Source organism: Schistocerca cancellata, chromosome 1 (genome assembly GCF_023864275.1).
Source record: "Schistocerca cancellata isolate TAMUIC-IGC-003103 chromosome 1, iqSchCanc2.1, whole genome shotgun sequence".
Lineage (NCBI taxonomy): Eukaryota > Metazoa > Arthropoda > Insecta > Orthoptera > Acrididae > Schistocerca > Schistocerca cancellata.
This window is the reverse complement of record NC_064626.1, coordinates 713010212-713023179: the sequence shown is the minus strand read 5'-3', so window position 1 is coordinate 713023179 and position 12968 is coordinate 713010212. Positions and strand designations below refer to the sequence as shown.

Here is a 12968-nt window from a genome sequence, read left to right as displayed (position 1 = left end):
ACTGGAATAGGAGGGAGAACCGACAGAGGTACTCAAGGTACTCTCTGCCACACTTTCCCCTCATCAATCACAAAACCCTGCCTTGCAGACCTACTACATCTATCACACCCTCACAAGCTCTCTCTCATCACCTTACAGAACACAGAGTCCAAACAGGCCCACAACACAGTGTTGAATCTGTCTTCCACAAGCTTCAGTCCCACGAAAGTATCAGTCCTTTATAAAAGGCTCACCTTTTGGCCCACTCACAAATTTTTGCTGTGCTTCTTAAAGAACTTCTTTGCGTCTTCCAGTTCCTACAATGGAAACACTTCATTGCAACCAACCCTACCAATCATTCTCTACCAAAAACCAATACCGAACCTGACTTAGTCAGTTTACACATCCGTGTAGCCATAATCCACCTCCACTTCTCTTGAATAGTCCTTCTCAAGTTCAAATCTTGCCGTATCTTCATTCACTAGATCCCCCCAACAACGCTTATCTGCGACTCTGCATCTCCGCTGTATGGTGAGTAGCAACTATTTTTTTCATAATATTGTTACTTTTCATCCTGGATTTTGCATTGTATGATTACAATTGGCATTATCAGGACTGTATAATATTGACTGCAAAACTAGAAGCCTGCAATATATCTAGTCTTTCACTGTTGTAAGCCAGAGGATGTCTGTATACTGCTTAGCATTAATAGGCCACTGTGTGATATTTTCAGTGGGCTCTTCCAGGTTATCTCAAGAAAAGTAATTATCAGTAAATAGACTCTGGTTCTGATGTTAAGCAAATTTTCAACCTGACTCGTGACCATGTCCTTTTGTCATCTAAGGAGTTGTACTCCTCTGGCCTGATCAGCATAAACTTTTTCTCAGAGTTTCCATTAATGACCTAATTTTGAACAGCTTGACATAATCTCCATGTTCTCTTGGAATGATGTTACCATTATTATCCATGCGCAAGTAGTTCCTCCATTTATAAAATCAGCCTCCAAGACATTCTGCGTACAGTAGGTTCATAACGAGTAGAACTAACCAGGTACATTCTGTATTTTGGCATTTATATAACTCCAGCTAGATCTGAACTGATTCATTTCAGTTGCTGTCATGTTGATACACTTTCCTGTCTTTTCTGTAGAGTACTGGTATGGAGCAGGGATGAAACTTAACAATGTATGTAACTTTGCAACACATGGAACATTTTCAACCAAACATTGTAGATACATAACTTACTAAGTGAAAACAAAATACTCTCATGTAAAGAAACTTATGGCTGTCACTGGGCAGGTGTACAACTATTATTAGTGTTAAATCCATAATTTTCTTGGTCACATGGCTCATTGGTGACAGACCTTGTAACATTTACTGCTAGATGTGGCCTATGAGGGTGAGAAGGGATTGACATTTAAAAATAATAACAAAAAAGGAAATTAGTGTCAAATTCATAGTTTTCAGGATTGCTTTTCTACTTGGTGATTTTTGAACATTCTACAACATTTTATTGGGAACTAAACATGCAATAAATAATTTTCCAACATCTTTATGTTCCATGGAACTGGTATATTTTAGTAACCAAGCAAAACAAGGTGACCAGTTGGTGTATTATGATAGTCATTTGCTTAGTGTGACCAGCCAACTAGACCTTATGGAAAATTTTATTAAATAAAGGTCTGACTTAGAGCTATTTCAATACTGCTACAGAAAGTGACTTGTTCCCCCCCCCCCCCCCCCCCCTCCTGCTGGAATGTTTTATGCGATTGTGTTCTCTTACGATAGGTGGAAGGTATTTGTTAATAATGATACCATTATGGATTCAAAAATATATTCCTGAAGGATGTAAATAACTCTTTTGTACAGTTTTTAAACTTAAATTTGAATTAAAAGCTATGGAATGGGTCCATTATTATATTGTTGCAGGTCACAGCAGTGGGAGTGTCAGAACTGTGGAAAGATTTGTGAGCACTTGTCAAATTCAACATGCCTACCACCAACAAAAGAAGAATCAAACCTTATAAAGCAAATAGCTCTGAAGGTAAGCTCTGTACCTATACTGTGAAATGTGGCTTGTAAAAGGTAACTTTGGTTAACGGAAATGTTTTTTCCTGTATGTAATTAAAATGTTGTTAGTTGCAAGGTGTTTTGTGAAGCAATGCTATCTTGCCATTTAATTGTTCATTTTGTAGTTTTTGGAAGAGTTCATATGATTTTAAGATAAGTTGTCCATTTTGTGATGAGAAACTAAATTATTTCTTAGGGCATGATTAAACATAATAATCAGAATTCTATAATGTTTGTAAGATGTGAAGAAAATATGAAATTTTCCTGAATTACTCAGGGAGAGGAACCATCCGAGAGTGCAGATGGTACTTTGCGACAGCGCCGAGCAGATGTTGCGACAGCAGAACTAGTGCAGCAAGGTATTCCAGCTGAACAAATGGCTGGTTCTGACAGGAGTTCAGCTGCCAGTAGTGATTCTCGAGGAATGACTGTTCTTGTTTGGTTTCTGCTTATAGCTATTGCATTTCTTATTGTGCGGAGGGTGTTCCTCCTCTAATTTACTTCTGCTTGTTTACAGCTTTCTGTAAAGTGAGATTTATTAAAAATATTGCATTTATTAAAGATGTGAATATATTTTGTTTTTAGTGGTGGGGAGATTTAGATTATTGGATAGTGAATTTTCTGTTTTGCTACAAATGTAATATATTTCTGTATATTGAGCCCAGATTGTACTAAAGACAAATATGTTATATTTTGTATGATAAACTTGTGTATGAAATGAAACAACTCGAGAAAGTCTAGAAGCAGAAGGTCTATTAAAAGCCATGCCCATCATCTCAGTGATGTTATAGTCTGAGCTGCTTCTGTTGCTCTAATGTACAGAGCTCTAGAGATGTCTATCATGCTTTCATAATCCTTTAATAGCTGGAATACACTCTTCTTGTATGGTGTAATAAATGTTTTCATATTTGATTTAGGAAAGTAAGAAATCCTTCCTAGTCACTTTTTGTTGCTGTAAAACTGTAAATAAAGTTATTATAGAATTTAAAAAATGAGTATGAATAGACGGGACAGACCTGTTAACAATGGCTGGAAATTTCATTTTCTGTAATGATATTGTACTAAACTCCTTGATACCTTCCATTAACAATGCCAGATGTGGTTGATTTTGTATTGTTGCAGAAGGTAGGTACGACACAGTAATGTCATCACTGCCACTGCACTGAAAACCCAAGAGTATTTCATCAGCAACTTATTCCTGGAAAGTCTGTATGTCTGATCAGTATTTTAACTTTGACTTAAAGTCATTCAGTGGCTGTGATGACACCATAGTTTGTAAGAAAGGAGGATGGTATGTGGCATTTGAAACTGTGGGAAAAAGTCTATAGATAGATCCCATTGTTAACTTCCATTTTATGCTATCCCATTAATTATGTTGCTCATGTTCTAGAGGCCTAGGAGTGCAACCATTTAACAAATTACGTAGTAAACTGGCTTGCCCTGTGTCTCATTTTAGCTGTGCCCTGAATGAATAAAGTTGTAGTTGAGTATTTCATTTTCATCCTGCTTTTAAATGAAATCTGGACTACCAGCAGCTTTTGTAAAGTGGCATATACCGTTCTGTACTTGTATGTGGAATAAATTTTAGGGTTTAAAGATACAACTTCAAATTTGCAGTGGAAACTTACTCATTACAATCACAATCATATCGAGTGCAAGATAACTCCCACTTCAAACAAACAGTTAAAATACTATATTGACATGGTGAATGAGGTCTGTTCAAAAAATTTCTGGAACATTCATAATTTTGTGCCAATCGCGTGTTGGAGCAAAGTGCATTTGGCATCCCTGTACACGCCTGTGTTTAATGTATAACTGCTGGAAGTTTCATTGTTGTATGTCTGTTAGTTATTGTTCATTGCTGTATTGAGTAAAGCATTGTGCTCACAGTTTGCGATATTCTAGATGGCAGAGTTAGAGGAGCAACGCGTCAGCATTCAATTTTGCAAGAAAACATTTACAGAGAGACAGCAAATGATGCAGGAAGCCAACAATGATGAGTGCTTAAGCTGTACTCAGTGCTACGAATGGTTCACTCAGTTTAAAAATGGCTGGATGGAAGTTACAGATGACCCTTGTTCAGGAGGCTCTTCAACATCTACCGATGTTGCTCATGTCAGGAATGTCAACGAAATTGTGCATGCAAATCGAAGAGTGACTGTCAGAGAGATTGCAGAAGAATGTAACATTTCAGTTGGATTATGTCATGAAATCCTAACACAGCATCTCAGAATGCACCTTGTTGCTGTCAAGGTCGCCCCACGGCTCACGAGTCAAGAGCAGAAAGACTTTCACCTCACAATCTGTGAAGAGCTTTTGGGTCATGCAAATGGGAATGAGATGTTCCTTAAGAGAATCATGACTGATGGTGAAACATGGATCTACGGTTGTGATGTTGAGACCAAGGTTCAGTCTTCATAATGGGTCAGGAAAGAGTCTGAGAGACCAAAAAAATGTCATCAGGTCAGATCAAATTTAAAAGCTATGCTGATAGTTTTCTTTGACTGTGAAGGATTAGTTCCATCATGAATTTGTGCCACAGGGATAAACTGTTAATGAGTGGTACAATCGGGATGTGTTGTGGTGCCTGTGAGAAAAAGTGAGAAGGAAATGGCTTGAAATGTGGCAAGACGGTTCATGGCTCATGCATCATTATAATGCACCCACACATTCATCCCTGTTAGTGCTTGACAATTGCACAAAAAATAAAATCACTGTGCTGCCTCATCCTCCATACTCTCCAGACCTGACCCCTGCAGATTTTTTTTTTTTTTTTTTTTTTTTTTTTAATTTCCAAAGTTGAAAACGCTCTGAAATGATGACTATTTGCAACAATAGCTGACATAAAAGAAACTAAGCAGATGGCACATCATGTGATCTAGCAAGAGGCATACCAAGACTGCTTCTGGAAGTGGAAAAGGCATTGAGAGTGGTCAATTGTGAAGGAGAGTATTTCAAAGGAGACCATGCACAATAAGAAAAAGGTAAGCATAGAAAAATTTTGTGGACAGAGTTACAGAATCTTTTGAACGGACCTCATACGTACAGGATGTCTGTGAAGGAACTCCTGATTTCAGAATTAAAGATCTCAAGAACAAAGAATGATAGGTGAATGCGATGAAAGGTATGTTTACTGTGAAAGCTGTAAGAATTTTATACAGAAGTTTCAAAATAGTACGAGAGACTGCTAATGCTAACTGCTTGCACTGTAATTGCAATATGAAGTACCTATAAATAGTGCGCCATAGCTCAGCGTGTTCAGTTCCACCCTTGAAATGTAAAAGGAGGTTGGTATACTGAAGGAAGAGGTTGAAATCATGTCTTACATTGAACGATGTGTTTCTGGTACTGGAATATGTCAAGACAGAAAACTGTCCTATGCTAGCAAGGTGCAGTTTTCAAACACATATCTACCAGGTGGGCAGCATGGCTCATGATTCAGTAAGGAATGTTTGTCCCATGCAAATTCCAGTTACTCTTGAAAATGTCACTGCAGTTTCTGGAATTATTAATCAAAATCCAAGGAAATCCATTTGAACACACACAGCAGAGATTGGTTTGAAGTGTTTCAGCACACAGAAAATAGTGAGACAGAGCCCTCACATTTTCCCATTCAAAATCCAAAGGCCATTGCTGTACAAACTATGTGATATAGAGCTGTTGCAATCATTGATAATGAAGAATTATGTTGGCTGCATCTGGTTCACAGATGAAGTGCACTTCCACCTGAATGGAGTTTTGAACAAACAAAACTGGAGATTTTGGGATTCTGAAAATCCCTATTTATGTGAAGCTGTTTGGGCTGCAGTTCACAGCAGTGACATTATTGGCCCTTTTTTACATTCAAGAAACAATCACTAGTGAACATTACATTGCACCCTGCTTGTCACTGTCAATGCAAATCTCCCTATACACACAGCTAGTATTGGAGTACTGGTTGTCCCAGTCTAATTGTTATAACTCAAGTTGTACACTACTTAATGAAATGAACTGCATCAATATCAATCGTATCACTCAAATAGGGGAGCATGAACTTCATAATAGTGGTTTAATCATTCACATTGATGGTCTTCACATTAGTATGATTATTAAAATTTATCTTCTAGTGCAGGGATTCTCAAACTTATTAATCATGCCTCCCCCTTTTGAAACATAAATTATTTTGCTCCCACCCCCTATTTTTCTTTCTTTCTTTCCTTCCTAAACACTTATATTTGGCAAAAAAACAGTCCACGATGTCTACTTACTACTGTCTAATAATTGCAACTGTTGGTTACAACAATAAAAATAATAGTTGGAGAGTTATCTATGAGCACATCAGATTTAAACTGTTTTTTTTTAATTTATCATACATCTGCGTTAGTCAAAGGTGGTGAACGTTAACAATTATTAACGTGACACAGCTGGAAGCCCAAAAAGATTTTATTAATTCATACTGCCACGAGACTGTGTGTTCACAAATTATAACTAGTTCATAAATAACCACTGCTGTGCAAATATGTGTGTTTCACTACATATTTTTTTTACATATAATTTAAGGGTTAACTATTTCCGCCTATATTGTGTTTAACTCATTTAGAATGTTTTAATATTTGAAAGACCACGACGTGCAAATGATGTCAGAACAATGACTGACATTAAAATATCCATTAAAAACTGTTACAGTAGACCCCTCTAATCCGACCTCACTCCGGTTAGTCCGACCATGCTCAGGCTCGCGAGCCTGTGCCGACTTGTCACTGACTGGACGCCTGTATAGCCATTGTTGCGGTGTCTATCGCTGCGCATATTGTCATATATTCATTGTGTGTACAGTTGTTTATTTTTCAACATGTCTGGATTCAAACGTAAACACGTAACTCCTTCACTAAATGAAAAATTAGCAGTGCTACAAAGACTGGACGAAGGAGAATCGCTCCAAAAAATTGCAAAGGAACTGAATGTGGATGTTACGACAATTAAGGATTGGAGGAAGAATAGGAAAGACATTGAATCCTATACAGTTACGATTGATGATGAAAACACACTGAAGAATCGCAAAACATTAAGAAAAGCCTAAACTTGAACTGCTTAATAACGCATTGTGGATGTGGTTTTGTCAAGAAAGAAGGAAAGGAACTCCAATATCCGGGCCAATTCTCAAAGAAAAAGCGATAGTTTTGCACAAAAAACTGGAAGCCGAAAGTAAATTTGCTGCCAGTGAAGGCTGGATTGATCGTTGGAAAACTCGTCATGGTGTCCGATTTGTTTCTATTTCCGACGAAAAACTATCTGTCGATGCCGCAGCTGCTAAGGAGTTTTCTATTAAGTTTCAAGAAATTGTAGAAGAAAATGAACTGTTACCCTGCCAAGTGTATAACATCAACGGGACAGGGCTGAACTTTAAGATGTTGCCAACAAAAACGCTCGCAGCTTCAAATAAATCCGTGGTAGGAACGAAACTTATAAAAGATAGAATAACAGTCATTCCCTGTAGCAACGCAGATGGTACCCACAAGCTCCAATTGTTCGTCAATGGCAAATCTAAGAAGCCAAGGGCATTCAAAAATATAAAATTATCTTCCTTGCCAGTTTATTACCGCAATCAAAAATCTGCTTGGATGGGCTGCAACCTTTTTAAATCCTGGTTGTTCGAAGAATTTGTGCCATCCGTCGATAAAGACTTGAAACAAAAAAATCTGCCTCTTCGTGCTCTACTGCTTTTGGATAACGCACCATCACATCCATCTGAGGAAGATTTGATGAAAGGGGACACAAAGGCTCTCTTTCTGCCTACTAATGTGACCTCACTCATCCAACCAATGGATCAGGGCGTTATCGAATGGATAAAAAGGCGATATCGCAGAAAGTATATCAGTTCAATCTTGGAAAAATCTGAAATAGGTCATAACTTATTTGAGGCAATGAAATCCCGGAACATCAAAGATGCTATCTACACAAACGCTGCAGCATGGGATGAACTGAAACCTGACAAACTACGGAAATCGTGGCGTAAGCTTTGGCCACAAGTTATGACTGAAAATGAGCATACCGAAGATGAGCAAAACAACGACGCACTGGAAATCGTTGAAGATCTACAAACTCTGGAGCCGAACGTCCCTGCCAATGAAGTTGAAGAGTGGATCAACGAATGTGACAAAGACTGTGACACTTTTGAAGAGCTCAATGACGACCACATTGTTGCCGCTGTTAGCCAGGAAACTGTAAATGAGGACTCGGACGGCGAAGACGCCCCCCCCCCCCACCAGGATTTCACACGACGACGTAAAAAACGCTTTTGACATCGCCCTTCAATACATTGAACAGAATCCAGCTTCAGCTCCAATGGACGTTTTGTGGATAAAAAAAAAATGGAAGGACACTGCAGGTAAATCTAGAGTAACATCTGCGAAACAAAAATGTATCACTGACTTTTTTTCAAGTAATTTGTTTTCGTTTTTACTGTAAGAACAATGCATACAGTATAATCATTTCGTAGTTTATACATACAGTAGTTTATTTCTTTGTATAAAAATCCTTTTTTATATACACAGTGGTATAAACATTTTTTACTTTACAGTATACATCGTTTATACGTTATTAAGTACAGTACAGCACTATAATTTGTTTGTCGTTTTTCCTTTTAAAACCAATACGTATTACAGTGTGTGTAGATGTTTTTTAGTTAATATATCGTTTAATTCTGTATAAAAAACATCTTTTTATGTTACTGCAGACGTCTTTTAATTCTTAAATCGTTTAATTATTTGTACTTAATGTCTTTTTATATTTTTTCCAATAAATATTAGATTTTTCGGATAATCCGACCTTTTTTTCGTTCCGACCATGGTCCCGGCCTCGAAGGTGACGGATTAGAGGGGTTCTTCTGTATACTCAAACTGATCATCTGAAACAGCAATAAATAAGAGTAAAAATGCACCCAGTTCAAAATTCAGAAATTTTTCGACATTTGTATATTTAGTGCGATGTGTGTGCTAGACATTTTGAAGAAAGCAAGAACAAATCTTGGTGGATCTTTGAAACACCAACTCGTAAGCTACAGTTGAGAACGATGTTTCATCTTGATTAATGCCATTGCAGAAAATGTTGACTCACACATGTAAGTTGAAGCAAAGGGTAATAACAGGTCTACTGGCCTTCTTACTAAATTGGTATATTCATTCTGAGTCTACAATCAAAACTTTGCAAGAGACTTCGATTTAAATTCATTTCAAAGGGTTCTACCACTTCAGAGTTCTGTTACCTCCTCCAATTCTACTGTTGACAGATGGTCTGTTATGATCATATTGGATTGTGGATCAAGTCATACTCTGTTCAGAATCCTGGAAATTTACCCTCAAATTGTTTTACTTACATGTAACTTTTTTTTCTTTTTTTGTTTTTTTTTTTCCTCCATAAAATCATTCAGACAAGAAAACATCTTGGAGTCACCTGTTCCATCTGAGTTTTCCAATGTCTGTTTCTTCTCTTCACCACAAGCACTTTCTCTCTTAGAAAGATAATATCACTCTTTCGGCCTTTAAGTGATATGTTGAGATCTGTCAGTTCCTCAAAAACGTTGACCAAGTAGCATTTTTCATTCAGATACAGAACCGCAAAAGTGTAGGACTGCTATTCAAGAGGAAAGACGAAGTTCATCCTTCAGCTACACAACATGAGAAAGAACTTTACTATGAGACACCCAACATATTTCTACATGCAATAGAACTGAATCATGAGTACCCATCTCCTCACAAAGAATGGGAAATAGCTGACGGTTTTAAGCTTGTGCTTTCACAAAATTTACTACACTGACTGCATTGTTCAACACACTATTGGGACCCAGTTGTGCTACTTTAGAAGCCAGTGCGTCCCTGTGTATCCTGTAATTGTGGATTTAAGAGAGAGAAAAACAGCATCATGAACCACTTTTTAGTTCCATTAAACACTGCCACCCAACCAGTACATGTGCTAACACAATCTATCCGTGACAAATTTTTGCCAACAAAAAAGGAAGTCTGAAGAAAGAAAATATCTTCACCTGTAGTATTCCCTTTGACAGCTTTACAAAATAGGAAGTCCTTGGGCATTTAATTTTCATAACAGTAGCGTACAAAAATGAGAAGCTGGGAAAGATTCCGTATATCAGTAGTGTTATCAAGTTGCAATGTGAACTTTGGACTATCATGACGACATCAACATCAATACCTTTAGCCATGGTGTCATTTGGAGAGTGTTGCTGGCTTCAGACTCTTGCCAAACCCCCCTCCATGCTTGATTTCGTACATTCTGACAGGAATAAGTAATTTATCACTAATAACGTGTGGGGTATGGATTTTGCAATTTAGTAAGATACATCTAGAGATGGAACTGATACCTGTTTTTTGAGGAATCTAATATTTCCCTTTAGTTGCTGCTCACAATGCAGTTTTATGGGTTATACTTAAACTATCTGGATGTTTTGTCCACAGGTGTGTCTTTAGTTTTATAACCTTCAAGCTATTGTTGGCTAAAATCTCCAAGCAAAGACCACACTATGGTCATTCCTCATTAATCAAAAGAATGCTAGTAAAGCCTGATCTCAGATACTCAACGTCATACTTCCGCATTTTAATTTTGCATTTAGAACTAATGTTGGTGATAGCAACAGAGGAAGAGATGAAAGGAGAATATACTTTTATTAAATGATAATCTTTTTCTTTATTGGAATTGCATACTTGTGAAGGAAAAAAAGAGACATTTGGTGAACCAGTCCCATGGGTTCTCCTGCTATCTCTGCTAATCAACCTGTTATCCATGGGAATGGTAGAACTTGTATCACTTTATTTTAAATCCAGTTAACTACTTACACTGAACAACTTCCAGCTAACTCACTACCTTTGAACTGACTCTGGAAGCCTGGCTTAAATCGAATAGTCACAATGCCTGTGATTAACAATCTATTCTAGTAGTAGACAATATAATGTAAATGGATAAGCTTAAGTTTTGCGAGCTTTTGGAGTCGGTTGTTCCTCCTCCTGGTAGAAGAGTTGAAAGGGGAAGGAAGAAGGTGAAGGAAAAGGACTGGAGAAGTTTAGGGTAAGGGGTACAGTTCAGAAAAGTCTCACACAACCTCGGATCAGGGGAGACTTAGCAGATGGGATGAGAAGGAAAGAATGATTGTTGGGGACTGCACAGGACGAGATGTGAAATTCTGAGAGTGTAAAGGTGGAAACAGGGTAGCATGCAAGACAGATTACTACTAAAACATCATACACAAGTTAATAAGAGTGAAAAGCTAAATGCAATGTATGCAACAGAGTTGGGGGGGGGGGGGAGTTTGGACGGCGAAAAATAGACAGGTCAGAAAATGAAAGATGTAGAAAACTAAAATGGAGTGAAGAAAGTAGTAGTTACTGTGAAGAATTGCTCAGACAGAAGGAATTCATGCCAGGTGGGTGGCGAGAACCAAGCACGTTTAGCACTATAGTCTATTCACCGAGAGCTGGGACGAAACATAAACAGTGTCACGTGAGCGACTACGCTCGTTTCCAGAGAAAGCATTCGGTGTTCACGTGATACGTAGGGGTGTGGAAAATCCTTGGCGCACGTTTTGCAGCTGGCGGCATTTGGCTGGCTGCCGAGCTGTCACAGCGGACCGTGAGAAACCTGGGCAACAATGTACGAAATAAATTTAACAATAATGTTAAAATAATGTTAAACTGAGTTCATTCTGTCGAAGCAGATTTCTTTCATTCAGGTTGCTTAGCATAATAATTGTTAATTGTAACAATAATACCAGTAATAATAATAATGATAAAGGACAAAACAAGGTTCACTCTTTCTTTCCACTTTTTCTACGACGTGGAGGATGCACTTGTTCCAATCCTCTGCAGTCACCGTTCTTACTGCTTCGTCTAGCAGTACTTCCGGCATTTTGTATGTTTTTTTTTCGCTGCAACATAGCCTTTGATTCTGGCCCACACTAACTCGATGGCGATTAATTTACAGTGGTACGGAGGAATTCTGGGAACAGTTTCCCTGCATTCTTCGCCATTACATCTATTGCGTATTCGTTGTGCGCTGTTTCTGTGATTTTTAAACTATATCTTAAAGTTCTTTCTTCGACATACCGTCTTCGAAATCAATGTTTTTAAATTTTAGCCACTCTGATATTTCGTGCTTATTGGAATTCGCATTGGGAACTTTTTCTTTTCTCCGAGAATGGTAAGGCGCGTTATCAAGAACAATAACTGCATTTTCCTGAAGCCGAGGAAGAACATCTTGAAATCACTTCTCGAAGGTTTCGGCGTACATCTCCTCATGATAATCTCCACTTTTCTTGGATTCGAAAGTCCACAAACATCCTTCAACGAACCCTGCTTTGCTGCCAATGTGTGCGATAATCAGACGTTTCCCTTTACCTGATGGGCCCTTGCTTCCGGTGGATAATCCGTACAGAAACGCTTGTTTTGAGGAATTTATAGCCATTTACCCAGACGTAACTTCGGGTATGTCCTGCGTTCACCCACGTCTCGTCCAAATACACTCCTGGAAATGGAAAAAAGAACACATTGACACCGGTGTGTCAGACCCACCATACTTGCTCCAGACACTGCGAGAGGGCTATACAAGCAATGATCACACGCACGGCACAGCGGACACACCAGGAACCGCGGTGTTGGCCGTCGAATGGCGCTAGCTGCGCAGCATTTGTGCACCGCCGCCGTCAGTGTCAGCCAGTTTGCCGTGGCATACGGAGCTCCGTCGCAGTCTTTAACACTGGTAGCATGCCGCGACAGCGTGGACGTGAACCGTATGTGCAGTTGACGGACTTTGAGCGAGAGCGTATAGTGGGCATGCGGGAGGGCCGGGTGGACGTACCGCCGAATTGCTCAACACGTGGGGCGTGAGGTCTCCACAGTACATCGATGTTGTCGCCAGTGGTCGGCGGAAGGTGCA

The 12968-nt window shown here is 38.7% G+C and overlaps 1 protein-coding gene across 1 annotated transcript in view; it reads left to right on the top strand.

The window, feature by feature from the left end:
* LOC126184929 (ubiquitin-conjugating enzyme E2 J1-like) overlaps positions 1 to 2609 on the top strand; it is a 53434-nt gene extending 50825 nt beyond the window's left edge. The window contains exons 5-6 of the mRNA XM_049927605.1: positions 1908 to 2022; positions 2326 to 2609. Of these exons, the coding sequence (XP_049783562.1) occupies positions 1908 to 2022; positions 2326 to 2544 (334 nt within the window). The 3' untranslated portion in view covers positions 2545 to 2609. The remainder of the gene's footprint in view (positions 1 to 1907; positions 2023 to 2325) is intronic.
* Positions 2610 to 12968: the final 10359 nt, after the last annotated feature.